Source organism: Scylla paramamosain, chromosome 10 (assembly GCF_035594125.1).
Source record: "Scylla paramamosain isolate STU-SP2022 chromosome 10, ASM3559412v1, whole genome shotgun sequence".
Taxonomy (NCBI): Eukaryota; Metazoa; Arthropoda; class Malacostraca; order Decapoda; family Portunidae; genus Scylla; species Scylla paramamosain.
The window spans coordinates 9067501-9095000 of record NC_087160.1 but is presented as its reverse complement, the minus strand read 5'-3'; the positions used below and the strand labels follow the sequence as shown (position 1 = coordinate 9095000).

General features: G+C 41.0%; 1 protein-coding gene across 4 annotated transcripts in view; it reads left to right on the top strand.

Moving 5' to 3' along the window:
* LOC135104209 (fibronectin type-III domain-containing protein 3a-like) overlaps nucleotides 1-27500 on the top strand; it is a 175217-nt gene that overhangs the window by 145353 nt on the left and 2364 nt on the right. For 2 of the 4 annotated variants that reach the window (XM_064011332.1, XM_064011331.1), the window contains exons 3-21: nucleotides 817-980; nucleotides 13338-13470; nucleotides 14325-14480; nucleotides 14911-15017; nucleotides 18055-18242; nucleotides 18991-19122; nucleotides 19326-19511; nucleotides 19751-19997; nucleotides 20207-20411; nucleotides 20909-21127; nucleotides 21836-21953; nucleotides 22252-22474; nucleotides 22832-22977; nucleotides 23467-23727; nucleotides 24246-24461; nucleotides 24933-25099; nucleotides 25523-25653; nucleotides 25843-26037; nucleotides 26504-27500. The exon at nucleotides 26504-27500 is cut by the window's right edge and continues 2364 nt beyond it. In XM_064011332.1, the coding sequence (XP_063867402.1) occupies nucleotides 817-980; nucleotides 13338-13470; nucleotides 14325-14480; nucleotides 14911-15017; nucleotides 18055-18242; nucleotides 18991-19122; nucleotides 19326-19511; nucleotides 19751-19997; nucleotides 20207-20411; nucleotides 20909-21127; nucleotides 21836-21953; nucleotides 22252-22474; nucleotides 22832-22977; nucleotides 23467-23727; nucleotides 24246-24461; nucleotides 24933-25099; nucleotides 25523-25653; nucleotides 25843-26037; nucleotides 26504-26635 (3326 nt within the window). In that variant the 3' untranslated portion in view covers nucleotides 26636-27500. Of the gene's footprint in view, nucleotides 1-816; nucleotides 981-9627; nucleotides 9724-11171; nucleotides 12436-13337; nucleotides 13471-14324; nucleotides 14481-14910; nucleotides 15018-18054; nucleotides 18243-18990; nucleotides 19123-19325; nucleotides 19512-19750; nucleotides 19998-20206; nucleotides 20412-20908; nucleotides 21128-21835; nucleotides 21954-22251; nucleotides 22475-22831; nucleotides 22978-23466; nucleotides 23728-24245; nucleotides 24462-24932; nucleotides 25100-25522; nucleotides 25654-25842; nucleotides 26038-26503 lie in introns of those variants that run through there. The other 2 variants (XM_064011334.1, XM_064011333.1) reach the window with 2 other exon arrangements.

Here is a 27500-nt window from a genome sequence, read left to right as displayed (position 1 = left end):
AGCCTTTACCTCACCTAACACTTGAATTCTTTTACACCATTCCTAGTGCAACAGTCTCTGGCTTCCTATATATCGTCTTCCACACTTAGTAATTCCTCAAAATTTTCAGCCCTATATCTTAACATTCTTCTCCCCCATCTTGCCAAACTCAGCTCTCACACTCTCTTCTCTCTCCCGACGTTCTCTCTCGCACTCTTTTCACCACCACCACCACTACCACCACCACTCAACCTTTCTTATTCACCTGATAATTTCTGTCAGTCTCCTATTCACGTCTTTGCATCACGCACAACCTTTTAGACTTTTTTTATTTTTTTTATTCTTGTTTCTTTCATAAGACACACCTTCCTTCCTCTGCAGCCGCATTAAGGCCCGTATTCTGAAATGCCATGGTCTCACATAAACACTAATATTAAAGGCCACAGAGGTGATACGTCCGGTTCTCACATGTGTTTTCTCCATTTATAATTTAGGATACTTTTTTAAAATTATCCTTGGAATCATGAAAATACCGTTAAAAACCCAATAACAATCACTAGAGCCACGGGGATGATATCTCGGGTTCTCACAGGTGTTTTCTTCATTAGCAAATTAGTATTCTTGTTAAATTATGACTGGAATCATGCAAACACCCTTAAAGATTCCAATAACATCCACTTGAAGTCGTCGAGATAAGAAGTCAAAGCGTTTAAGAGTACGGCCTTACATTTAAGTCGTCTTATCCGCTGTGCCTCTCATGCGAAACCTCATCCTTCCTTACTAGACACGGTTACAGGCAGCATCTTCTAACACTGCTCTCTCTTTCTCTCTCTCCAGGTCCAGCAAGCGTGAGGATGGTGTCTGCCAACCCCTCCCCGCCCATCCCCCTCCCGGTTCAGGTTCCTCCAGGCCACGTGCTGCAGCAGATCGTGGACGAGACGGGCACCCTGCGGCACGTCATCCTCTCGCCGCAGCCCGTACCCGTGCCCCTCTGTCCCTACGTGAGTGTTGTGAGGCGGCCAGTGAGTGAGTGAGTGAGTGAGGGAGGGAGAGATTGAGTGATTCATTGATTTGTTGGTTCGTTCCTTGGTTCGTTGGTTGGTGGAGCCGCTGCTTTGTGGTCTTGTTGGGTTGTTTGTGGTGGTGATGGTGATGGTAGTAATGGTGGTGATAATTGTGTTAAGGGTTTGGGGTTTTTTGAGTGATGATGATGGTAGTGATGAAGATGGTGATGTTTGTGCTTTAGGTTTTAATTAATGTTTAGGATTTTATGAGCTTTATTTTGTTTCGGTGGTTTTTCGTCTCTCTCTCTCTCTCTCTCTCTCTCTCTCTCTCTCTCTCTCTCTCTCTCTCTCTCTCTCTCTCTCTCTCTCTCTCTCTCAGATTTGTGTTTTGAGTCGTGGCTTTTCGGATATTTTTGTTTTTTGGTTAGGTTGTCTTTTTTCCTCTTATTTGGGTGTCGACCTTCCTTTTTTTTTTGTGGTTCTCAGATATTTTCTATTTATTATATCTATTGATTTTTATCGAATTTCATTTATATATATATATATATATATATATATATATATATATATATATATATATATATATATATATATATATATATATATATTTTTTTTTTTTTTTTTTTTTTTTTTTTTTATGTCCTTAGGTTTGGAACGTGGAACGAGGCAATTGGTTAACAAGTCACTGGGTTGTTTGTGTGTTGTGATTTCTTTTCCTTTCTTTTCTATTTTCACCATTTTTTTTTTTTTATGTTTAACGTCGTTGTGTGTGTGTGTGTGTGTGTGTGTGTGTGTGTGTGTGTGTGTGTGTGTGTGTGTGTGTGTGTGTGTGTGTGTGTGTGTGCGCACACCTTGTATGTTTTGTTTTTCGATCTTCTTTGTACTTTCGTGTTTTGTTTCTTTTGTTTACTCGTTCGTTTTCTTTTGTTTACTCGTTATTGGTACTGTTATTGTTTTGTCTCCTTTCCTTGTCCTCTGTTTCGGATCTTTGTCTGTTTATATTGTGATTTGTGGTTACTCTACATTCTTCTATTACTGCCCTCCTCCTCCTCCTTCTCTCTTTGATACAGAACCGTTCAAATTTCGTCCCCCTGACGTCAGGCGCTAAAAAGAACCATAATAGTGCAATGTTCTTTGTCGTCATGGTCGTGGTCGTCTCCACTGTGGTTATTTGCAGCTCCATTGATGTTCTTATTGAGCTTTGTAGCGAAAACTTTCCTCCTCTTCATGTCTATCATTGATGTGTATTGCCGAGTGTATGTGCGTAGGTGTTCGAGGGTGTTGGGTGGGTGGTCATGCGGGTGAATTTATACGTTCCTCGTCCATCTCACCTCGACGTCTATGGTATATTGCGTTATCCTCCCGCTGGGTGCTCGCTGTGACAACTTGCTGTGTCGAGGGTAAGGATCAGTGGGATGTTTGCGGCTGGGACGCCCGCACGAATAGCTAACTGGTGGTGGTCAAGGTGGTGGTCGTGATGTTTATAGGAGTTTGCCGTGGTGGTGGTAGAAAATTTAATGGTAGTGGTGGTGGTGGTGGTGGTGGTGGTAGTAGTAGTAGTAGTAGTAGTAGTAGTAGTAGTAGTTAGTAGTAGTAGTTAGTAGTAGTAGTAGTAGTAGTAGTAATAGTAGTAGTAGTTTTTGTTGTGCTCTTTCTTCTTCTTCATCATTCAAAAGCTGTAGTCATAGCAGCAGCAGCAGCAGCAGCAGTAATAGTAGCAGCAGCAGCAATAGCAGCAGCAGCAGCGGTAGTAGTAGTATTTGTTAGTGTTGTTTTAACAGTAGTACTATGTTGTTGTTCTTCATTTTGTATTATTAATAGTAGTCGTAGTAGCAGTAGTAGTTGTTGTTGTTGTTGTTGTTGTTGTTGTTGTTGTTGTTGTTGTTGTTGTTGTTGTTGTAGCCGTGGTGGTGGTGGTGGTAGTAGTAGTAGTAGTAGTAGTAGTAGTAGTAGTAGTAGTAGTAGTAGTAGTAATAGTAGTACAGTGGAGACAGCAGTAGAGACAAAAAATAAATATCTAAGCTGGGTTAGGCAAGCGGTGTTGTATATATCGTATAAAACCAGTCGAGGATGTGTTTGTTATTTTAATTCTATTATCGTACATGAAGGAGGGCTTCTCAGCTTTATTTATGTACTTCATTTGTGTGTGTAGCGATGGAAGCTAGAGTATCGTAGCGCCAGAATTCATGCAGTATTGTATACATTATTGTACATCAGTGTGTGTGTGTGTGTGTGTGTGTGTGTGTGTGTGTGTGTGTGTGTGTGTGTGTGTGTGTGTGTGTCTGGCTCGCTATCCGTCTGCAGTCTGTCCCTTATCCTCTCGACGAAACTATGCACATCAAGTCCAACCTTATAAAGAGAGAGAGAGAGAGAGAGAGAGAGAGAGAGAGAGAGAGAGAGAGAGAGAGAGAGAGAGAGAGAGAGAGAGCCAGTCCTGTCATGAGTTGGTGCCAGGCGCGGGTCAGGGGCCGAACCCTACTCGTCTGTACGTGGCATTGAGGCCCCCGAGCCCCCATCTCAATCACCGCCGCTCCCTTGCCGAGGCCCTCCGCTAACACCCCTCCTCCTCCTCCTCCTCCTCCTCCTCCCCTTACGTAAGAGTGCCAGCCAGTCAGACGTGGTATCGAACTTTCTTTGCCCTTTCATTGTGCTCTGTATCATTACTCCGTATGGCATTAGACGGGAAGGAAGAAGAAATAGGAGCTTGGCTTCACGTCCAGGGAAGGAAAGGTGGAGGAGAAAGAACAAGACTTGGAGGAAGAGAAGTGAAGAGGAAAGAGGTGTTATTACGTACGAGGAAGTGGAGGTAGACGAAGAACAGATGGAGATTACGTATGAGGAAGAGAAGGTGGAGGAGGAGGCGGACGAAGGAGAAATGGAGGAGGTTAGGGTTGCCGCCTACTGCCGTCCAGTCAAACCAACATGGCGGCGTGTTTGTTTACAACCACCGCTGGTAACCACATCAGGACCTGCGTCCGGAGCGGCGTGCCTGACCCTGGCTTCGGGAGGTGGCGCTAGCGGCCCTCAGAAGGTGTCCGGTGGGGGTCCTCGGCACGCAGTGCTCCCGGCGGGGCAATCAAGGGCAGGGAAGGTGTGTGTGTGTGTGTGTGTGTGTCGAGAGATCCTGCTCATCACACCTCCTCCAAGGAGAAAGAGAGAGAGAGAGAGAGAGATTCATCGTATGGTGAAGGAAGAAGATGAGGAAGGCGCAGGAGATGGAGAAGGAGCGTGGGGAGTCAGCGGCATCCACCGTTTGTTAGGTAAACAAGAGGGAGACGACGGGAGGGATGAGAAACGGAGAGACGTGAGGGAGGGAGAGAAGGGTGGAGGGAGGAAGGGAAAAAGGAGGCGGCTGGCGGCTGGCGAGGCTCAGTTGCATGACACCCTAAATGCTCCCTCTATCATCTGCTTCACTCCTCCTCCTCCTCCTCCTCGTTTCCCTCCTCTCCTTCACTCCGCCTCCCTCCCCACGCGTCACAGCCACGTCAAGGGCGGAATGGCCTTCAGGAGTCTCCGTACGCCGGCCGCAGGAATCTCCTCGCTTCACAGAAGGAGTCTCTGACTGACTTTCTTCGATCAATAGAGGAATTGCGGCGGCGAACGGCGTGCGTAGGAGAGAGAGAGAGAGAGAGAGAGAGAGAGAGAGAGAGAGAGAGAGAGAGAGAGAAGGGAGGGGGATAGGTGCCAGTCGTGACGTGTCTGGCACCGACTGTGTTTACTGGTGGGATCTCAGTCGCCGTCGCCATCATAGATACTACTACTACTACTACTACTACTACTACTACTACTACTACTACTACTACTACTACTACTACTACTACCACCACCACCAGCACGTCAACACCAAAACGTCTGATTATAGTCTGACTCAGTCTTCTTTAATAACATCCCATCTGCCGCTTCTTTCTCGAGTCCACCTTCCCACACCTGTTCTTCCCTCCTTCCCTCCCCCTTGGCTTCCTTCCTTCTTTCCCTCTCCACCCAACCCGTGTCCCCTCGCCAGTCTCTTCGTGTTCCATTCCCTTCTCTCCTTCCCCTTTAATGTTACATTCGTATGATAAGATTTTTTTTTTTATTCGTGCCGCTCTTCTTTCCATAATGTTCTGCTTTTCAAGGTAACGTGCCAATTTTTTCCCACTTGATAACCGTCACGCACCTACTCTTATCATTATTATTATTATTATTATTATTATTATTATTATTATTATTATTATTATTATTATTATTATTTTGGATGTTGTTGTGATAAAGGAAACGGATTTAAAGTACGTGCTAGTCTCCGTATTCCTTCGTATTTTCCTGGAAAGCGTTAAAGGGACTAGAACAGAGAGAGACCGGAGGGCCAGGGACTCCTTCGTGCAGGAATATTATGTAGTGTGTATCAGACGGGAACTGTAAGGGTGGTATTGATTTTCACTTTTGGTTTTGTCCTTTTCATCTGATCTTGATATTTTGCGCTGATTTTTACATTTTGTCCTTAATGATGCAGTAGTAGTAGTAGTAGCAGTAGTAGTAGTAGTAATAGTAGTAGTAGAAGAAAAAAGAAATACTGCTATAAACCTTACTAATTGGACAAAATGAGTAGTCGGGGAGATATCTTAGAAGCGAGTTTAGGGAAAGGAAACGAAGACGAGGTGAGGGGAAGAAGGGGCCGGAGGGAGGGAAAGGCGAAAGGGAGGGGAAGGAAGGGGCGTGGACGGCGGGACAGCCAGACGAGGCGGTGGCGGCAGCGGCGGCGGCCAGAATTTCAAGCTGATAGTCTTGCCAGGACGCCTCTCCCCTCCCTCCTACTCCTCTCCTCCTCCTGGTTTCTAGTATCTATCTACCTCTCCAACTCTTCACTTCTTCTCTTCCCTCATCCCCCACGAATCTGCTCCTCCTTCTGGCCTCTTCTCTCATCCCATTCTCAATTTGAACTTCCTTCCTCGTCTCAGTAGTCGTACGTTTGGTAGTGCAGCTCGTCCTCCTCCTGCTACCATAGTTACGTTCTTACTCACGGGCGGGAGTGGGGAGGGGCCAGACTAGAGGGAAGAAATATATATAAAAGTGAATTTTGCAAAGACATTTTCTATATATAGTATGAAGGAGTGAGAGAGGGAGAAAGAGAGGCCAGACACCGACTTCAGGAGAGGAAGACGAGAAAGAGAAGATGCTGCAGGTGGCATGAGTAGGGGGAGTGGGGGGGGGCGGTGGGCGGTGTCGGGGACGAAGAGAGGAGATGGGGGAGAGCACTACCAAAAACATCTCTTGAGGCTTAGAATTACAGTCAGGAGTATACTAGATTGAAAGGTAATGGTTTAATATGATTGTAATGGCAGTAACAATTATACGTCCATACTTGAATAAAAGCTGCAATAGTTCTTACTTTTTTTTTTTAAGTCAACTGTACGTTGTATTGTATTTTCTTAACTAGTTTTTTTTATTGTATTCACTTACCATCTTGTGCAACGTGTCGTGGACGTGCAGAAAGTTACGTTTCAAAAAGAATATGTAGAGCCTGGGAAAGGAATAAAAACTGCATTGAGAAAGGAACGTACAGGTGTGTGTGTGTGTGTGTGTATGTGTGTGTGTGTTGTAGATTTACACCAGACAGCTCGAGAGAGAGAGAGAGAGAGAGAGAGAGAGAGAGAGAGAGAGAGAGGCGGTGTGGGGGCAGGGATTGGACGTCTACGTTTGGATTCAGTCTCTTTATTCCCCCAGCTCGTATCCTCCCACCCACTCCTTTTTTTTTTTTTTTCAATGTTTTTCACTACGATCGCATTCTATCTATATAGAATGCGATCGTACTGAAAAACTTGAAAAAAAAAGTGGGTGAGGCAGGGAGAGGGTAGACCTGACGGAACTCGAACACACACACACACACACACACACACACACAGAGAGAGAGAGAGAGAGAGAGAGAGAGAGAGAGAGAGAGAGAGAGAGAGAGAGAGAGGATACTCTTGCGAATGTTGCGAGTAGAGTGCGCCTTTAGTTAACCTAGTTCCCTCTCCCCTCCCCCTCCCACAATGCCTGGACGGGGCGCGGTTAAAACCAGACAACGTTGGGCTAAATCTGTTCATCCTACGCTGTACTGTTGACGGAACGCCGAAAACGTTGTCATAGTGAGGGGAGAGAGGATGAAGGGGCAAGTGAGGTGACACCCGGGAAGAGATGGCTTGAGAAACGTTTCTTTATGGGGTAGTATATTTAGTATAGGATAATGTTTTAATTATATATTTATTTATATATTTATTTGTTTCTTTATTTTATTTTTATTTTCTTCTTTGTTGTTCGTTGTTACATTTAATCTTATTGATGTTAACGTTGTTGCTGTTAATGATGGTAAAACTGCCGCTGCTGCTGCTGCTGCTGCTGCTGGTACTACTACTACTACTACTACTACTACTACTACTACTACTACTGCTGCTGCTGCTGCTGCTGCTGCTGCTGCTGCTGCTGCTGCTGCTGCTGCTGCTACTGCTACTACTACTACTACTACTACTACTACTACTACTGCAACTGGTATTACTAATACTGCTACTACTACGTTCAAATTAAAATGCCCAGATGAACTAAATATATTTCTTCGCAGAATTAATTAGAACTATTAATTCTCTCTCTCTCTCTCTCTCTCTCTCTCTCTCTCTCTCTCTCTCTCTCTCTCTCTCTCTCTCTCTCTCAATGCGCAATCGGAATTTCCCTCGTGTTCCTTAGAAGTGTTGCGAGCTGGAGACTGGAGATAATAGGGGTGGTGCTATAAAGGAAATAATGGTACTTGTTGTTGTAGTCTTGATTGTAGCAATCCTCGTAATTATTTGCACGTGTTTTCGCATCAGAGAGAGAGAGAGAGAGAGAGAGAGTTTGGGGGCGGTTAGTTTTACGTATGAATTTAAGGAAGAGCTGAATGTGTAGTGAATGTTGTGGTGCTCTTGGTAGTGATGATGATGATGATAAATAAATTAATGTTGTATGTAGATTTGCGTAATTAAAAAAAATAACTAGAATGCGTTAATCTTGCGTAACTCTACTCTTATGTAAAAAAAGTAATAATGTACAGGATGTTTGTTATCTAACGGCACATGTTTAATTGTTACCATTGTACTGCAAAAGCGTGTCATTGATCCTTGCCAAAAGAAAAAAAGTTAAAGACCAGTTTATATAATCCAGCTAATAGAAGCAACATAAATGCCTAATATCAGACTACTGCTGGGCTTCTTTTCGACCCTGAACACGTTTAAATCAAGCTCAGTAAGGCTTCCCATCATACTAAATGCCAGGTGCCTCTTTGATGATACTAAAGTAGGGTGCGAATGTGCTGTCGTTACGCCGTTCCCATCCTCAATCCTGCCTGGCGACCCGCGTGACACTGGTGACTGGCACGACTCGAGTGGTGTGGCTCTAGCTTGGGAGAAAGTGTCGTACGGTCCAATCAATAACTTTACAAACTTTATGACGGACGTTCTTCATTTACTTTAATTTACTGTTTTATGATACCTTGAGTTTATGGGCAGACGCGGTGCTTTGTGGTATTGGAGGCGATGAATAGAGTTGTCAAATGTGGTTTCCTGTTACCATTAATTCCATGGATAAATGTCATTCAGTTCTAAGTGATACGTTTGCAGTTAACACATTTTGTTATGAAGTTTTTTTTCCTGCGTGTGTCGTCTTGTAAATACACGAGAGAGGGAAGACGCAAGGACCACCCGAAGAGTCTCGAGATGAGGTTAATCCAACTATCTCTTTGACTCAATTTCGTCACTGTAAATTATAATAGTAATAAGAGCAGGAATGTGTAGCGTCGCCGGCAGCATGTGGTGACGTGGCCCTCTCCCTCTCTCCCGTCTTCCCTCTTGCCATCCCGCTCCACCTCTTTTTTCTTTCCAGAACTCTGGTATTTCAAACTTAGCACACATTTCCAGGTGAAAAATCGAATTACACATAACGAATGGGCCTCTTTTAGCGTCAGCCATTTATGTGAAAACTTGATGAAAAGTTTCATACATGAAAAATCTTCCATTTGCCTCCCCCCTCTCCCTCCCTCCCCCATCACACCCAAAGACCTGTGTAGTAAGTGCCGCGTTGCCAGACGCATGATACTGACTTCCCCCTGCACTACCACCCACTCCAGCCAAATGATCGTGTTCTGGAGCCATTCCTCTCTTGTTGTTACATTGGGTGAGTTTATGTTGTTGAAAAAGCGAACTAACTAGCAATTAGGGTTAAACTGCATTTCAGAGAGAGAGAGAGAGAGAGAGAGAGAGAGAACCGCTAGAGGTCGCGCATGTCTTGGGTTGACAGAGCTGCACATTTTTGCGTGAATTTTGAGGTTCCTTGATCTTACCGGTGTTAAAACGGCCAAATAACAGTGGCTGCGTTTCACCCACGTCTTGCTCCACTGGCCCGGGGACGAGGAAGACCTAATGCCTGCTGGGAAGGTGAGTAAAGCGCCAAAAAGGACACCAATATGTTAGTTTTTCGATGTAATACGTGCCCATCACCCACTGTTTTGGTTCGGTCCGCCGCTCCCCCCCAGTCACATCCCCCTTTCGCCAGCCCTCCCTTCCACGTCTCCCTTCTGTTTCTCCTCCCCCCTTCCCACCAGGCACTTCTATGTGGCAATGATAGCAAAGATAAAATTACTTGTGATACCTGGCTGCCCTCAGTGGTTGTTTGTGTGTGTCGGGAGTGACATTAAATATAATTTGGTTAATACCGCCACCAGCAATAAAATGTTGGTTGTAATGATACAAGTTATGTGGTATGTGGAAGACATTTGAAATACTTATGTGATTTTATGAGGCCTCTAACGGTGCCGTGTGATGTATACATCTGCAATGGAGAAAAATGTTCTAGAAATTAGTGTCGAATATTTCGAGGAAGACTTAACACGCCCTGGAATGTGAACGCTGTGAATGATTTATAGTGACAGTGCTAGTAGCTGTAGTAGTTCAGTAGTATTAGTAGCAGTTGTAGATCATTAATAATGGTAGTTACATTGTTGTATTTCAGTTGTATTAGAAGTAAAAATGGTGGTTAAGTTTCTTAAACAACAGTAGGGTTAGTTTTTTAAATCTTGTGCAATGCATAGGGTGCCAAGTTTAGCACACATCACGCATATGGGGAGCTGGTTGCTTGGGGAGTTAGGTATGTTTGGTCAAGTTAGATTAGGTTAGTTTGCTGGATTAGTAATAATCCAGCAGTGGTGGGGTGGGGGGGGGCGGTTGTGGTAGTGGTGGTGATTTAGGTTTACTGGTGGAGGTAGTACAGTGCAGCAGGTGACGTCTGCCCTGGGCGACAAGTAGTCTGCCCGCCAGCTGTTTCTGCGGCGGGCCGTGACACGTGGCATGCGGCGGCGGTAGATACAGGTGTTGGGATGAGGGAGGGATGGGGTGAGGGCCGCCATAGCAAGTGTTCAGCAGAGAAGAGGGATTAACAGGTGTCTGCCAGATTTTTAATCACACACACACACACACACACACACACACACACCAGGAATATATGTATAAGTAATATAATAGCTTGTTGGTATAACTTTGACATATTCTAGTTTTGCTACAGATGTCATGCAGTAGTATTACAATGGGCTAACAATATTTTATAAAAGGTGGTGCATGTTAATAATGTTATCGGGTGGTATATATATTTCGAAGTATTGTTATGTATATGCTTACATAATAAGATGAATATAATAAAAAAAAATATTTTCCTTTTCGTATTTATACACTGATATCCAGGAGGTTGACTCAGTGCAGGTGTTCCACGTTAGAAAAAAAAAAGTGCGTGAATATGCTTATATAAATAATTGGATAAATATCTAAATATAAAATTATATTTGGCTGTCTCTTCTATAACACGGAACAATATCCTCAAGCTTTGTATCGGAACTGGTGTCGAATGGTGGAACGCTGAGGAGAAAACTTTGTAGTGGTTACCTTTTCTAGAAGAAAGAGAACGGGAGAGCGCAATATATCAGTAGACATGTAGAAAGAGACTTAATTCACATAACTTTTGTGTCCAGATTTTCCTTCTACTAATTATGAAAGCTTGGTCTTGCGTCTGTTCATATGCATATGTTAGAGAGCACCACATACGTATTTGGTTGCAGTGAAATATAAATATCATGGCGCAAATATGTGTTGGTATGCGCATCATATTTTTACGTTATTTTTTTCTTACTATAGAATAATTTTTTGTTTTCCTTTGTAGATTTAATTTAATAACCTCTGAATATTGTTGTTGTTGTTGTTGTTTTGTTGTTGTTATTCCGCTACCAAATTATCAGAAATTATGGGAAAACGGGAACACTAAGAAGTGACGAGAAATATTTCACGAATAAACGATTTAGTGAGTCAGTGGAACTTTTTTTTTTTTCCGAGAACAAGAATTAATGTGACTGATGAGTGAAAAGGAAGGACGGATGGTTGAGGGAGTGAGTGATGGTAGTGGTGATGGTGATGATGGTAATGAGGAGATGCTGATGGAAGAGGCACAGAAGGAGCGGGAGGAAGACGACAGAGGTTGTGCTGTTGGAAACGTAGAAAAATCGGAGAGGGGGAAGGAGACTGTTACTGGGCCCACCACATCCTCCTTATCCTCCTCCTCCTCCTCATCATCATCCGTATCTCCTCTCCATCCCACTCTATCCTCTGTCGCACCCAACCTTCTCCCTCCTCCTACTCCTCATCCCACAGGCTTAAGTCAAGAAGAGTTGATCACCATCACCACTACGTCCCCCTCCTCATCCACCACCACCACCACCACCACCCAGCCTCCCGTGGAAAAGGAGGCCCCCACAGTGACGTCACTCCCCAGACCCTTCGTGACATCTAATAAGACCGATGAGAATGACAGCCGCGTGCCTCAGCTGCCACCACCACCACCACCACCACACTGCCATGAAGCAAGTGAAAATCCCGTAGAAATATCAAGAAAAGAGGAGAGTTCTCGTTCGTTATTGGCAACACCATCGCAGCCCAGCAAGGAATCAAGTAAAGGCACATCGCCACAAACCAAGGAACAAAAGACTGCACTGTCCCCACACGAGGAAAAAACTGAGGATTCCCGCCTTGCTGCATATTTTCCGAGTAAAGAAGAAATCAAAGAAAAAGTACCAAGCAGAGGAAGAAGTAAAACACTATCCTCATCCCGTAAGGAAAAAGGAAAAGCATTATCACCATTACCATCAGCAGCATCAACATCATCACCACCCAGAAAGGAAAGAAGCAGTTCAAGTTTCCCAGTGACATCATCTCCCGGCATGGAAAAAAGTGAAAGCCAACCCTCCGCCGTGCCACGCAAGGTCACCGCTGAGTTCTTAGTGGTCAGGGAGGGGCAGGAAGCAAGGAATCAAGAACCCCAGGCTCCTGATGGAGGAGTAGGAGTAGCAGGAGGAGGAGGAGGGAGAGCTGGCATGCCCTTCTTAATTAGGGTCAAGCAAAGTGATGGGCAGATAGTAACCTACAGAATGCTGGTTAGTATTACTTGTAGTAGTAATAGTGCATTGATAGTAGTAGTAGTGGTAGTAGTAGTAGTGGTGGAAGCAGTGGGTTGGGGTAGGGTGACATAGTAAGTTAAGCTCGTCATAAATTCTCAGAGATGTGTGGCGTGGAGGGACTGTATGTAGTGGTGGTGGTGGTGGTGGTGGTGATATCATTCTTATTACCTTGTGTTGGCGATGTTGGTGTTGACTCCTGTGACTTCATTGCGCTGTGTTGCTGCCTTGTGTTGCCTTGTACCATGGTGTGTTGCCGGCTGGTGTTGGCTGGGCTGTGTCACCCGTGTTTGGGCAGCTCAGCGGTTCTTACCTTGTTTGTTGATCAGGGTTTATGGTCGTAAGTGGCGTTCCTTGTCAAGGCCAGGGTTTTACTCGTGTGTGTGTGTGTGTGTGTGTGTGTGTGTGTGTGTGTCAGCAGTATCCACCCACATAACAATATACTAAATGATACAATAAAATGCAGGAACATTGAGACAAGTTAGAGTGATATGCATTGTCTTGTATTGCTTAAAAGAAAATTTTATATTCCATGCAAGACAGGAATTTGATCTGATATGTGTGTGCATAATTTTCATGTTAATAGTAGTAATGTAGAACCTTGTTATATGTTATTATTATTATTATTATTATTATTATTATTATTATTATTATTATTATTATTTAGTATTATTAATATCGCAATTATTTTTTCATTATTTCTATTACTATAATCATTACCATCATCATAAGATATTTGTTTAAGGAGAAATTAGACAGTGAAGTATGTACAAGTATTTTATATCTATCAAAACACCATCCTCCTCTTAGTATTCTCTGACACCCATGGTACAAACTCTCCTGCATCCTTGGATTAACACAGGGTTTTTCCATCTCCACAGGGTCCAAACACAGGGCAAGGGCCACCTCCGTTCTATCCCCCACCCCCGCCAGGTCCTCCTCCTCAGAGCTATGGACCACCCTTCCAGGCACCCCCACAGTATGCCCCCATCATGTCACCACCCCTGACACAAAGTGAGTAGTTATACTTTTCCTTTCTTGGTGTCTTGTATTTAGTTTACTGTGTCCAAATTCCAATTTCTCATTTCCTCCTCCTCCTCCTCCTCCTCCTCCTCCTCCTCCTCCTCCTCCTCCTCCTCCTCCTCCTTGTTACTGGCAAGATGTAAAAGATGAAAGGCCTTGACTTATTAGCTTTCATGTTTGTAGGGAATGGGCAATGTAATTAACTGCAATTTCATGTACTCAATCTTTTTAAGAGTGAAAATTTTATGGATTATTGGAAGGATGGAGTTTGACATGAAGAGTGGTTAGCACAGTTCATGTTTATAACTCTGTATTTGGTTGTTGTAAAAGACTAACTGTTACTGAATGTGTTTATTGTGGTTTATCAGTTTATCTTGAGATAAACAAATGTAAAAATTAAGGACATTTATCATTGTTTGTTGTGATGAGACTCCACATCATATAACTTCTTTCAATGTTATGAAAGCAAGTTTCCAAGTACATGCATGATATGTAATATGCAATCATGCAATTATATACTGGTTACCATGTGATGTCATCTGAAGGCCTACCATGCTGCCACACTTTGTGAATAAACAAAATTAACTATCCAAAAACAAAAGTTAAACATAAAGTGACTGGTGTCAGAAGTACTTCATTCTATGAATTAGACTTGCAAGACAGAGGCAGTAGTTAGTGTTATTATTCAGCATGAAAAATTCTTAAAGCATGAACATAGCTTGTATTTGAACACAATAACAGGACCTGTTGTAATCCCTCAGCATTCAAAGACCACATTAGTAGTGTTGTTTTCTTTGTTTCTTTGTTCTTTGTCTCCTCCATTAATTCTTCTCCTCACTTGGTAGCATCTCCACCTCCACCGTTCACCCAAAAATCTGAGAGGCACCTGCGTCAGTGTGACAAGTCCCGGACCTCCAAGTACTACCCACGACAGCCACACCAGAACACCAAGTCTGGCAGCAGCAGTCTCCAGAGCACTCCTCCACTATCCCCTAAGAAAGGTACAGACCCTTACTTCCTCTTCCCCATCCCCTTTAATACACACAAGTGCCTCTCAGAACCACTTCACCTTGTGTTGCTATTAATCATGGAGCGAGGGTCAGATTTTCATTGCTAGCTCTTTGTGTTGTTAGTGCATGTGTTGTTTTATGATTTTGTCCCATGATTGAGAAAAACATCCTTAATGTGTCATTGTGATTGTTTACTCTATAGCATCTAATTTTTGTTAGTTATTTTTACAACTTTTTAAAAATTAAGAACTTTTGTTATTCTTTATTGATATTTAGAAAAAAATAAGTTGACCAATGGAAAGTTAACTTTGACCTCAAATAGTACTTCTTAAGTCATCAAAGAAAGAAAATAAGTAACATGAAATTGTATATTATCAGATTGTTTTAATGAGAATCTAAGGAAAATGTATCCATACCACAGAACCCTTGCCTAAGAAGAATGGTGGAGAGGATGAGGTGCAAGGGGAGGATGGAGAGGACCCTCGGAATACCTTACAACACCTACTTTCTCAGGTCAAGCCCCCTAAGGTGAGCACTGCCAGCCCATCATGTTTTTGCTGTTGTGGATCACTGACATTGATAACTCAACACTACCAACACATATTCCCATGTTTCAGAATTGCAAAAATGTCACCACTGCCATTTCAGGTAAAAGAATATATAGTAAATGATGTACTGTTGAAACAAAGATGTAAGGAAATACTTGACAAATAAGTTCCCAAATAGACAGAGTTCAGTTTTGCTGAAGATTTTGAGTTTTTTGGTTGCATCCTTATATGTACTGTTAATGAGCTTGTTTAGTTTAGTTATGATAAAAGTTATGTACTGAATTGTACTTAATCCCTCATTTCTTATTCTTTACTTAAGTATATTGTAATTCCCATCATCTTTACTGATTCATAAATTTTCTCAGATAATTGTATTCTCGTGTTACAAAAATGAGTAGAGGATATTCCCTTAGTTGTATATATTTGTGTGTGTGTGTGTGTGTGTGTGTGTGTGTGTGTGTGTTTACCTAGTTGCAAAATACAGGATAAGAGCCAAAATAGGCTCGTGCCGTCCTGTCTCTATATTGACTTTTATATAGATTTTCTTTAAATTTAATAATTGTTTTTGCACAGTCTCATACCTAAGTTCATTCCACACTGTTATACTTCTGTGGGCGAAGCTATGTTTCTTGATGTCTCTTCTGCAGACACTCCTTTTCAATTTCCTTCCATGTCCTCTTGTCTCTCTCGTATCTGGTATCACGAGGTCTTATCTGTCCAACTTTTCCATTTCTTCCAATATTCTATATATTGCTATCAAATCACCTCTTTCCCTCTTTTTTCTAGTGTAGTCAGTCCTAATCTCTTCAACCTTTCCTCATAACTATACTCTCTTAAGCTTTCAGGGATTTTAGTTGCAGCTCTCTGGATTCTTTCTAACTTTCTTGTATCTTTTTCCAAACTTGATGACTGCAGTAATGCTGCGTACTCCAATCTCAGATGTATTATCATTGTTAAGAGTTTTTTTTTTATCATATCTTCATCAATATAGGAGAATGCTATCCTGATATTTCAGCAGATTATATGTTTCTCCTATAATTTTGTTTGTGCTTCCCAAATGACAAATTATCAGTAATAATTACTCCTAGGATTTTTTCTTCTGATCTTATAGAGATTTCCTCATTCCCTAAGTAATAGTTGTCAACTGGTCTTGCACTTTTTCCAGACCTCATCACACTACATTTTTTAGCATTAAACTCCATGTTCCACCTCAATGACTATTCATTAATCTTAATTAAGTCCTGATTTAAAGCATTGCAGTCATCTTCATTTGTTACTTTCCTCATAATCTTAGCATCATCAGCAAAATGCTTCATGTAACTTTCTACACTTGTCATATCATTTACATAAACTGTGAACATAATAGGTGCAAGTACCAAACCTTGCAGGACTCCACTTATTACCATTCTCCAGTTCAACCTGTTGCCTTTAATTACTGTCTTCATTTCTCTGTTTGTCAAAAAGTCAGTCATCCATTTTAACAGTGATCCACCAGGTCCTCCATTTTTTTCCAATTTCCATATTAGTCTTCTGTGCGGAACTTTATCAAATGCTTTTCTCAGATCTAAGTATATGCAGTCGGCCCATCCATCTCTCTCTCTTGCACTGTGTGTGTGGGGGGGGGGTTATTAACACATTTTGCCATATACTGATTTATAGTAATGGATTAATATTCCCATTGAAATTGAATACTATATTTAAAAAAAATAGCAGTAACCCTTAATTTCATGATACAAGTAATCAACACACTGTATTACTTACAAGTGATTTGTTCTTAATAGCCAATGAATCTGAAATAAAGAAATGTGATTCTCAAGTATCCCTTTTTAAATAGCAGGAGCAGAAGCATCTTTTATGCATCATTACTAGATAATGATGCATACCAACCTACACTTTTCCATGTCTTTTCATAGACATCCAACCTTTCAGGAAGTAAACAGTTCATGCAGGGAAACCACAGAATGCCTGACTTCTGATCCCTCTAAAATTTCTGATTGGGGTAGAGCAAATGCATTATTGTTCAATGCCTCAAAAACTCAATTCCTCCATCTATCAACTCGATACAACATTACAAACAACTATCCCCTCTTCTTCAATGACATTCAACTGTCCCCCTCTTCTACATTGAACATCCTTGGTCTGTCCTTTTCTTATAATCTAAACTGGAAACTTCACATCTCATCTCTAGCTAAAACAGCTTCTATGAAGTTTGGGGGTTCTGAGATGTCTCTGCCAGTTTTTCTCATCCCCCAGATGAATCAAAAGCTTTTTGTCCCATCAACTCTTCTCTAACTGACTGTCTTTTGCCTCTTTCTCATTGCCACAGTGTTGCATCTTGAGCTATCTTCTACCAATATTTTCATACCAACTGCTCTTTTGATCTTGCTAACTGCATGTCTTCCTTCCTCCCATGGCCTCACTGCACAAGACTCTCTTCTTTCTCTCACCCCTGTTCTGTTCATCTCTCTAATGCAAAAGTTAACCAGTACTCTCAATCATTCATTCCTTTCTCTGGTAAACTCTGGAACTCCCTGCCTTTTTCTGTATTTCCACCTTCCTATGACTTGAATTTCTTCTCAAGAGGGAGGTTTCAAGACACTTATCCTTCAATTTTTTTACTACCACTTCGGACAATGTTTGGGGACTGGCATCTCAGTGCCCTTTTTTTTTTTTTTTTATTGTATTTTTGTTGCTCTTGGCTGTTGTCCCTCCTACATAAAAAAAAAAAAAAACGTGTGATATTAGTTACAGTTTTTATGATTTAGATGTCCTGACTCAATAAGATGATGCTTAAATGTTTCTGTTCTAATACTCAAATGGTGTTAACTCTATGCTGTTGATAATGTAGGTAGAATAAATATCGGTCAAGAAATACTGTAATACATACGAATACAGAATAGAGTGGAGACCAGTTGAGGGTTGCCTCACACATAGAATTTTATCAATTGGCCAGAAATATGATGTGTTAGTATAGCTGAATATTTATGGGGAATTTTTAGTTTATATTGAATTTACAGGTGGTGGAGGTGACACCCTACACGGCTGTCCTGCAGTGGGTGGCCCCAGACCTGGGTGGGCACCAAGAGGAGTTGGCAGTAACGGAGCTCCGCTATGAGGTCTTTCTGAATGACAGCCCTTACACCACCATCCACACCACCCAGCTCAGCATCACTGACCTCAAGCCAGCCACTGATTACAGGGTCTTGTGAGTATAGCTTTATAGCTAACTGGTTACTGTTATTTGTGTTTTGCTATTCTCTCAATTTGCAGCTTATGTGTGAACATGGCCCACCCACCTAGACTGCATTCCACGATAAACCAAAACTGACAATGAATGAGTAGTTATTTCATCATGATGAATGTGTATTGTGGTTTCTCAAGTTAAGTATGTTTAAAATGAATAAATGTAGAGGACTCAGTAATCATGTAGTTAGTGCTAGGACACTAGAGAACTTTAAGAGAAGATTAGACAAGTTTATGGATGGGGATAACAGATGGAAATAGGTAGGTGTGTTTCATACAGGGACTGCCACGTGTAAGCCTGGTTGCTTCTTGCAGCTTCCCTTATTTCTTATGTTCTTGTGTTCTTAGATTAAATGTGTATCTTAAATTAAACAAAGCAGTAACATCTGAAATGATAAATAACAACTAAGAGTAGATGATTTGTTTTAATATTTTTATTGACCTTTATTGTTTTTGATCTTACAACTCGCTCACATGTAAATGGTAAATCTAGAACCTGTTGTATGAAGGTACAAGAGGATCAAAGTAACATGGTTTTATGCCTTTTTATTTATTTTTATTTATTTATTCATTTATTTATTTATTTATTTATTTATTTATTTATTTATTTATTTATTTATTATTATTATTAGTAGTAGTAGTAGTAGTAGTTATTTATTTATCTTTTTTTTTTTGTTCTCTCTTCCTAAGTTGTTGATTTCTTCCCATAGTTTCCACTGCCTGTGTGAGAGTGTGCGGGGGGACACGAGTGGAGTGACCTCTTTCCACACTGAACCCACTGTTCCAGATGCCCCACAGCTCCCCAAGATGGTGAATAAAACAAAAACTTCTCTTCAGTTCAGGTGAGGCTTGTGATAATGAAAGGTCTCATTGCTAGTTCTCCTTTTTTTTTTTTTTTTTTTTTTTTTTTTTTTTTTTTTTTTTTTTTTTTTTTTTTTTTTTTTGACTATTGAACATAATTGAAGTGATTATAAGCACCTAATTTTTTACCTCTTACTGAACAAGGGAATGAGAGCAATGATGGGTAATGTATCATCACTATCAGGTGGACCACAAACAACATGAAGGATAATGGCTCTCGAGTGACGGCATTCATCCTTGAGATTTTTAGCAGTAATGGGGAGTGGACTGAGGTGTACCGTGGCAAGAATAAACAACACACCATATCCAAACTGCAGCCTAACACTCGCTATCGTGTACGCCTGGCAGCTGTCAATGACTTGGGCAAGAGGTGAGTGTTGAGAATGACTGTTGTTAGAATGTCACTTCCATATGATTTCTCAGTCTTCAGATTTTTACTTTCTTTTGTGATTTCTATATAATACTTGTGTTAAATCTAAGAGTTGTTGGTTCTGTGTGACTGTAATACTTGCCCAAAGATTAGGGATTACTAACTATTTTTTTTTAATGTTTAGGTTACCCATTTTCTGTTTGCTTTTAATGTTTACATGATCCTTTGTCTGTCCGCAGTGATTACAGTCCAGAGACACTTGCTTACACGAGTGGAGTGGTTCCTAGCCAGCCACCTCCACCCACTTTGGAACATGCCTCAGTCACTACCCTTAGTCTTGGTTGGCCTAAGAGGCCCACAGACGACACGTACATCTTGCAGATGGAGGATTCCCATAATGGATATGGTTTCCGGAATGTCCACAATGGCAAAGAGACCAGATTTGTGTGCCAGGACCTGAGGAGAAATACAAACTACAAGTTCAGGGTAAGTGCTGTGATATGTAGTTATATAATTGTATCTGAGTAACAAAGCTTAAAATACTGTAAGGACTACCCAAGTCTCATATACATATTATATTTTTATTAGATGAATACAGTGATGTCATTGGAAGAATGAAGATTAAGTTTCAGTTTCAGTCTTCATTTCAGCTTGTACTGATTTTAGTTGTAAATCAACAAATCCTATCCTTACAGTTGTGTGCTCATAATGATGAGGGATCATCACCATTTTCTGAGGTTGCCACATACCCAACACTGCCTGACCGACCCAAGCCTCCCTCTCCCCCAACTGTCAAAGGCCGACCAAAGTCATCAAGGCTGGTGGTCATGTGGGGTTGCCCCCCCGACAATGGAGGTGCTCCTGTCTCATCCTATAGGCTAGAATTGGACCGTGGTTCAGGTGAGGAGTTGCTCTAGAGATGATTCTTTGAGGAGACATGAAGGATTGCATGTAAAGTTGTTTTCATGAGGTCTTACAATGTGTTTTCAGAAGCATGATAAGGGAATAAACCTAAATACAATAAATCATCAGATGTTTTTTGTTTTGTATTAAAGTCAAAAGTTTTATTGAAACTGACACATGAAAATCATGCCAGTACACAATACATGAATGTGTTATGTTGACTGAATTATATTTGAAGAATAAAAATATAAATTTGGTTATGTTGCTGTGAAGGACATTTAGCTTGTATGGATTTTCCCTCTGGTTTTTATCCTTGTACTCCTTCATGCTTCCAGATGATTCTTTCAGTGATATTTACACAGACTTAGGTTCTATTCACTTAATACATATGCATTTCAGTTAGCATTCTCTTCTCTTTGTAGATATCTAACAAAAAAAAAGAATGTACACAGACTTATCAAATGTTTGCTGACTGATATACATTGGCTTGACAGGATTTGAGTGTGTATACTCTGGGGAAAAGTTGGAAGCAGACTGCACTGACCTTGCCCCAGGGAAGAGCTACCGTGTGCGAGTGCAGTGCAAAAGTTCTGGAGGAAAGAGTGACTGGAGTGAAGTGTCCACAGTGACTACGGAGGCTGTGTGTCCTGGAGTGTGCCCTTCTCCGCGTCTTTTAGGCAAACCCAAGGCCTCCCAGCTGCAGCTAAAGTGGGGTAAGTATCTCTCCCAACATGTGCCAAGACGGTGTTATCATGCAAGTATGTCTATTTACACATTCTTAGTATATATATATATATATATACTATATATATATAGTTTTACTATATATAGTAAAACTATATATATATAGTTTTAGTATACTATATATATATAGTATATATATATATATATATATATATACTATATATATAGAAAACTATATATATATAGTTTTCATTTCTTGTTATCTGAAATTAAACTTGTGCATATGCTTGATAATGGAGTATTAGACATGAAATAAGAATTAAATTTTTTATTTGTCATTGGATTTAGTGTCATATAATACTCTTTGCTACTGACATAACCTCTTATTTTTCCCAGTCTCTATGCCATTTAGCCTTGGTAGAACAGCTTTTCTGCCATATATGTATATATATATATATATATATATATATATATATATATATATATATATATATATATATATATATATATATATATATATATATTTTTTTTTTTTTTTTTTTTTTTTTATTAACTAATTATTTTATTTTACTTTATTTTATTTATTCTTTTTTTTTATGTATTAATCAATACTAAGTCAGGATATTTGCAATTCTAATATACGTAGGAAGCTTTAGTGATTTCAAGAGCTGTTTTATTTTAAGAGATACTCAAAGGATCATGGAATTAATGAGCACTTCTGTTTTGTGATGTTGCAGGTGACCCAGACCATGATGGAGGTGCTCCTGTGCTGGAATTCCTCATAGACATGACTGCCCCTAACAATGATCGACGCCAGGTGTACCGAGGTCGGGACCATGAGTGCACCGTTGCCAGGTGAGGAAAAGGGAGGGATCTCACCAAAATTCCTTTATATATGAATGATGGAAGAATGTTTGTGAAATCTTCGGTAATTAATTTGTACCAGATTTAGGCAAAATCATGTAGTATGGTGAACAGTGTTTCCATTTGGTGTAGTGTATGATTTGTGTTATTTTTATGCATTGAGGTTAAGGTCTGGCATAATGTCTTGATAGGGCATTAAGATGCTGTTTGATATTTGCATCAGTAAACTACATAAAATGCCCTCACCAATCATCCACCATTAACTTCTTCATTCTGTTCCTCTTCTCAGCCTCCTCCCAGGGCGACCCTACATCTTCCTGGTGAGGAGTGTTAACAGGATTGGGCCAGGCCCATGGTCTGAGCCCCTGGAAGTGGTGAGTGGGGCAGGTCCACCAGACACTCCCCACCCACCCCACCTAGCGTGTCGCAGTCCACACTCGGTGCACTTGATCTGGGAGGAGCCAATCAATAATGGAGCTGGCATTGAACAGTATAACATTCAGATTGCTGAGGTGAGGAGGACTTCTGCTGTTTATTTTTCTCATTATGGCAGTGATTATGTGAACTTTTTTGCAGCTCTGTCAGTCTCTTATTCTTGTAAACAAAACTTGAGATAATGAATGACACTAGGAATTTAAGTCTCTCTTTCTTTTGAGGGAGAAAGCAAAATGCAGAAATTATATCCAGGATTCTTTTGTGTTGTGAAGCAGCTCAAGAAAACCATGTTTGTCATTTTGGAGCCAGATTGTGTGGAAAGTCTTTACAGTAGATAGTGCAAAGGTAAAAGAAAATTTCCATCAGCATCAGCTTGCAATAAACAAAAATAATACATATTTTCTAAGACCAAATTTCTTTTGGATCACCTATAGGTGTCTTGTCCCCATGCTGAGTCCTCTGAGTCCTCCTCAACTTGTGGTGACCCAGAGTCCGACCTGACTTTCACCAGTGCTTACACTGGGTCAGCCACTACCACTGAAGTACGGAATCTGTCACCTGCCACCACCTATGCCTTCAGGTGAGCAGCAGTAGAAATGAACGGTCTGAGTTTCATTAGGGATAGGATTTGTATCAAAAAGTAATTGAGGCAAAGATATTGAGTCACACATACAAAGGAAGTGTGGTTTGTGTTGCAGTGGTCAGGATATACAGTACCTATGGTGTAAATTCCCAGGAAGGCAGAGACAGTTTGTGATTTTATATCATGCAATGATATCTGTTTGCTTAGTGAAAAATTAAAGTTGCAAAACTATGTCAAATTAGTCAGCAAGAACAAAAAAAAAACTGTCTGTGTGTGCATGCTTAATGGTGTTAATTGTTATAGTGAAAGACACACCTTCTGGTGTGGTAGCATACCACAAGGTCCCCAAAAAGCAAGACAAAAAGAACAAGAAAGTTTGCAATTAACAGATCTGTAAAGTTGACTTATATGCATAAGAAACAGGTTAGAGAGTTTAAGCATTGTAGGTAAATGATTTTTAATCATATTCTTTATATTTAATTTCAGAGTATGCTGTAGTAACAGTGCTGGAGTAAGTGCATGGTCATCCCCAGCCACTGTCACCACACCAGCTGCTCCCCCTGCCCCTGTGACCTACATCTCTTCCACACCTGCTGCCACCACCATCACCCTACTGTGGGGAGAGCCAGCCAGCCATGGGGACCCCATCACCCACTACGTAATAGAGGTGGGAGACCGCACCGTCACCACACCAGGCCCTGAGACAGAGTTCACCCTCACCGACCTGCTGCCAGAGACCCTGTATAAGTAGGTTGAGTGATGCTAGAGTTGTCATCCATTGGTTCATCTATTTATCTAATCATCTATCCATCTATTTGTCCATTGGCTTGATTGATGATAGTGCCTGCTTTCTCTCTCTCTCTCTCTCTCTCTCTCTCTCTCTCTCTCTCTCTCTCTCTCTCTCTCTCTCTCTCTCTCTCTCTCTCTCTCTCTCTCTCTCTCTCTCTCTCTCTCTCTCTCTCTCTCTCTCTCTCTCTCTCTCTCTCTCTAATGTAAATGTTGAATTCTTATTCAGAATCTTGACAGAAAGAAGACTCCATTTATATTTTAATTTTTGCATAAGCTTTATGGATTGCTTTTGAAGTTACATTTGCAACTCAATATTAACATCCTTGAGCTCAAAGCAATACAGGTTAACCATCCTATTCAGAAGCAGATCTTACAACTGAGTAGGGCTTATAACTTACACAAACCGAAATAACAAAAAAGCAAGTTTTTGCCATTCATACTTTTAACACTGCATGCTTCTCTTCCTTCCAATGCAGGGTACGCATCCAGGCCATGAACAGTGTTGGCCCTGGGGGTTTCAGTGCCATCCACAAGGTGACCACCCGGCCTCTACCACCAGCACCCCCAACCCTGGAGCTGGTCAAGGCCTCCTACAACTCTCTCAAGCTTAAGTGGGGTGATGGCCGCAACCTGGACATGCTGACATACTCCTTGGAGATGGAATTTACCAACCCCCACAATGGCAACCGAGAGTAAGTTGATGCTACACTAAGATTCAGGACTTGAGAAACAGAAAAATTGTCACTGAAATATCACAGTATTATTACCCTGTGATATGTGAACCTCATGAATGACATCTGGGTATTGGAAAGGCAAATCCTGATTTACAGTCGTTCAAGTGTTTGACACAAAACATTGCAATTGTATTTATATACAGTGCCTTTTTGTGTTTGCTTATGGCATTTTACTTGTTTTTACAAGAATGTAGTATATCTCATATTTAATATAATTCTACTTGGAAAGGACCTTAATTTCTGATTATGATTTATTTAATTAATTTATTTTATTTTTAAGAGGGTATACATGTCATGTATGTCAAATTTTTTCTTGTGAACAATGAATCATTACCATGATTACTGTTGTATTTGCCTTTCCATAACATTTCTCACTAGTCATTAGCACTCCCTTGAGTGGCACACCATTATCATTGTTTCCATTGACAGGTTCTATCAAGTGTATAGCGGAACCAATCAGAACTACAAGGTCGCCCGGCTTGAAGAGAACACCAAATATCACCTCAGGATCTGTGCCAATAATGAGGCTGGCACAGGACCCTTCTCCCCCATCACCTCCCTCTCCACTACTAAGGCTCCCCCACCCCTCATCAAAGGTAGGGAACTCTTGTCACACTATCTGTCTATCTCTTTGATGCCTTGCTTCTTCAGGATTGTCTTCTAAGGAGATTGTCATGGCTGAAGAGCCTCCACCTCTATCAAGATTCCTTCCTTTATTGTTCAAGTATTTAGCCTTTACCTTTTTTACTCATGTATACCTTTACCCTATCCTTCCATCTACCAAGTAGTCTTGTTCCCCTATTCTGACTTCAGTTTCATTTACATGCATTTACAGTTCTGTGCATTGTGGTCCCTTTACTTGTACACAACTATGAAAGCTTACTTTAGTTAATCCCCTAACCACATGAAATTTTCTTGCAAGCCTAAATGAATCTCCCCTCTCTGGAGTTTAGTTATGGTGTAGAGCAGTATAGCACAGTGGCAACATGTACTGATGTCATTCTTTTATTCCACCCTAGCACCACGGGTGACTGAAACACCTGAGGGGAGCCATCTGGTGGAGTGGTGCAGTGTCAGGTGTCCAGGGGAGGATACCATAAATTACCGCCTTCAGATGCTTCAAGCTGGCAAGGACCAAGATTATTCTGTGGTGGGTATTCTTCCAGTGGCTTACCGTTCTTCCTACTCACACTCTAGCTTGCATAATAGTAATAATAACTTTGTCTTCCCTTTCCTAAGCTTCACCAAGACTCATGTGCTCCTGAATTTACCTTAACCAGGAATCTTAACCAGGTTAAAATCATAACATTAAATGTGACTTCTTTATACTGTGTTTCAGGTTTATAATGGTAGCGAGACTTCCTATGCCCTCACACACCTCGACCCTCACTCGGGCTACTATGTGCGCGTGTGTGGTGTGCGGGTGTGCACTAATGGGGAGACTATGACTGGGGCATACTCATCCCCAACTCTTTTCAACACTCCCAAACCTGCCCCAGTCACCACCACTAAGCCAGCTGTTAACACCTCTCAGGTATGTGATCCCTCTCCTTCCTCCACTCAAGGATAAGTCTCTAGTTTACTGTAATGTTTGATAGTGTTCTGATGTGTCCAAATTTTCTAAAGGTAATTAGGATTAATAGATATTTTCTTAAAGATTAAAGTTTCACATATATTTAAAATGTGCATGAACTGTAGTAGTAACTCAGTGATTTGAAAACAATAAAATATTTTTGTCATCATTTTTTTGGAGAATTGCATTTTACAAATTTGAACCACTAGATCCATTGATATCAACATAGAATAAGACATTTTATATATGTGTGTATTTCAGTTGTGGCTTGATAGTGCATTATAAATAAGACATTTCTGTTTTTCTTTTGTATTTAATTATTTGGTATGGGAATGCATTACACTGCTAAGTGTATGTGTGTGTATTGGTAGGTGGATAGGTGTGGGTGTAGTGGGTATGATGCTTACTCAGTTGACCATGTTTTCAGGATGTTGGGTTCCAGTGGCAGAGGCTGAGTGATCAGCAAAAGGCAGCTGTTATCCTGGCAATGTTCTCTTTGTTCTGCGCCTTTGCAGCCATTGGACTGCATCACTTTGTGGCGCCAGATCATGGTCGGTAACCCAGCGATGGCTTCTATCATCACCATGTTTTTATATTCTCCTTGAAGGTACCCAGATTTATCTTGCTGTGAAGACATTGGCCGAACCTGCCCAGAGAAGGTGTGGCCAGCAGAGCCGGGCTGGGCTCTAACTCTGAAAGTAGAGTGGTACACTGCAACCCAAGTATGATTTACAAATACTTAAAGGTATATCATTTGCTTATATGGATATCTTTTTATACAAACACCTTAGTTCCCTTTATAATGTTGAACCTGTGGAGAAGATTTTTGGTACCCATGTAGGTGAGAGGGATGCCACTGAAGCCATCACTCCACTCTTGTTGATCTGGTGTGTGGGCCTCAGTGGAACCCCCTAGAGATCATTAAGGCTGTGTGTGCACAATTGTAATGTTTACTATTGTTGCTAAGTGTATCACTCTACTCTCATTCACTTTATGAGGTGCTGATTTTTGTGAAGTTGCAAAAAAGAAAAAAAAACCCTGCTTCCCAAAGTGTATTTTTAGCGGACAACGTTTTGCTTGATACTCTGTGCTGTCTGATGTGTTGTTTAAGATGTTGTGAAAATTAGTTTTATATAGTAGTCAGACTTGATTTATAAACCTCAAAAAAAACAAAAAAGAAAAAAATGTCTCCATTTGACGAAGACTGCACTTCCTCTCTTCTTCAAGATGTTCTGAGTAAATTTGACTCACATTCCGTGAACTGAAATCTCCGTATATAGTCGCTCGTTTCTAGTTTAAGTTCCCAAACTTTGTAATAATGGACCAAAAATAGCTGCCACTGCTAGTTCTGTGTTTGTATACCCCAGACGTACTTAGGAACCACACTGTCATAACCTTGTCAGCAGTCATAAAGCATGGCACCT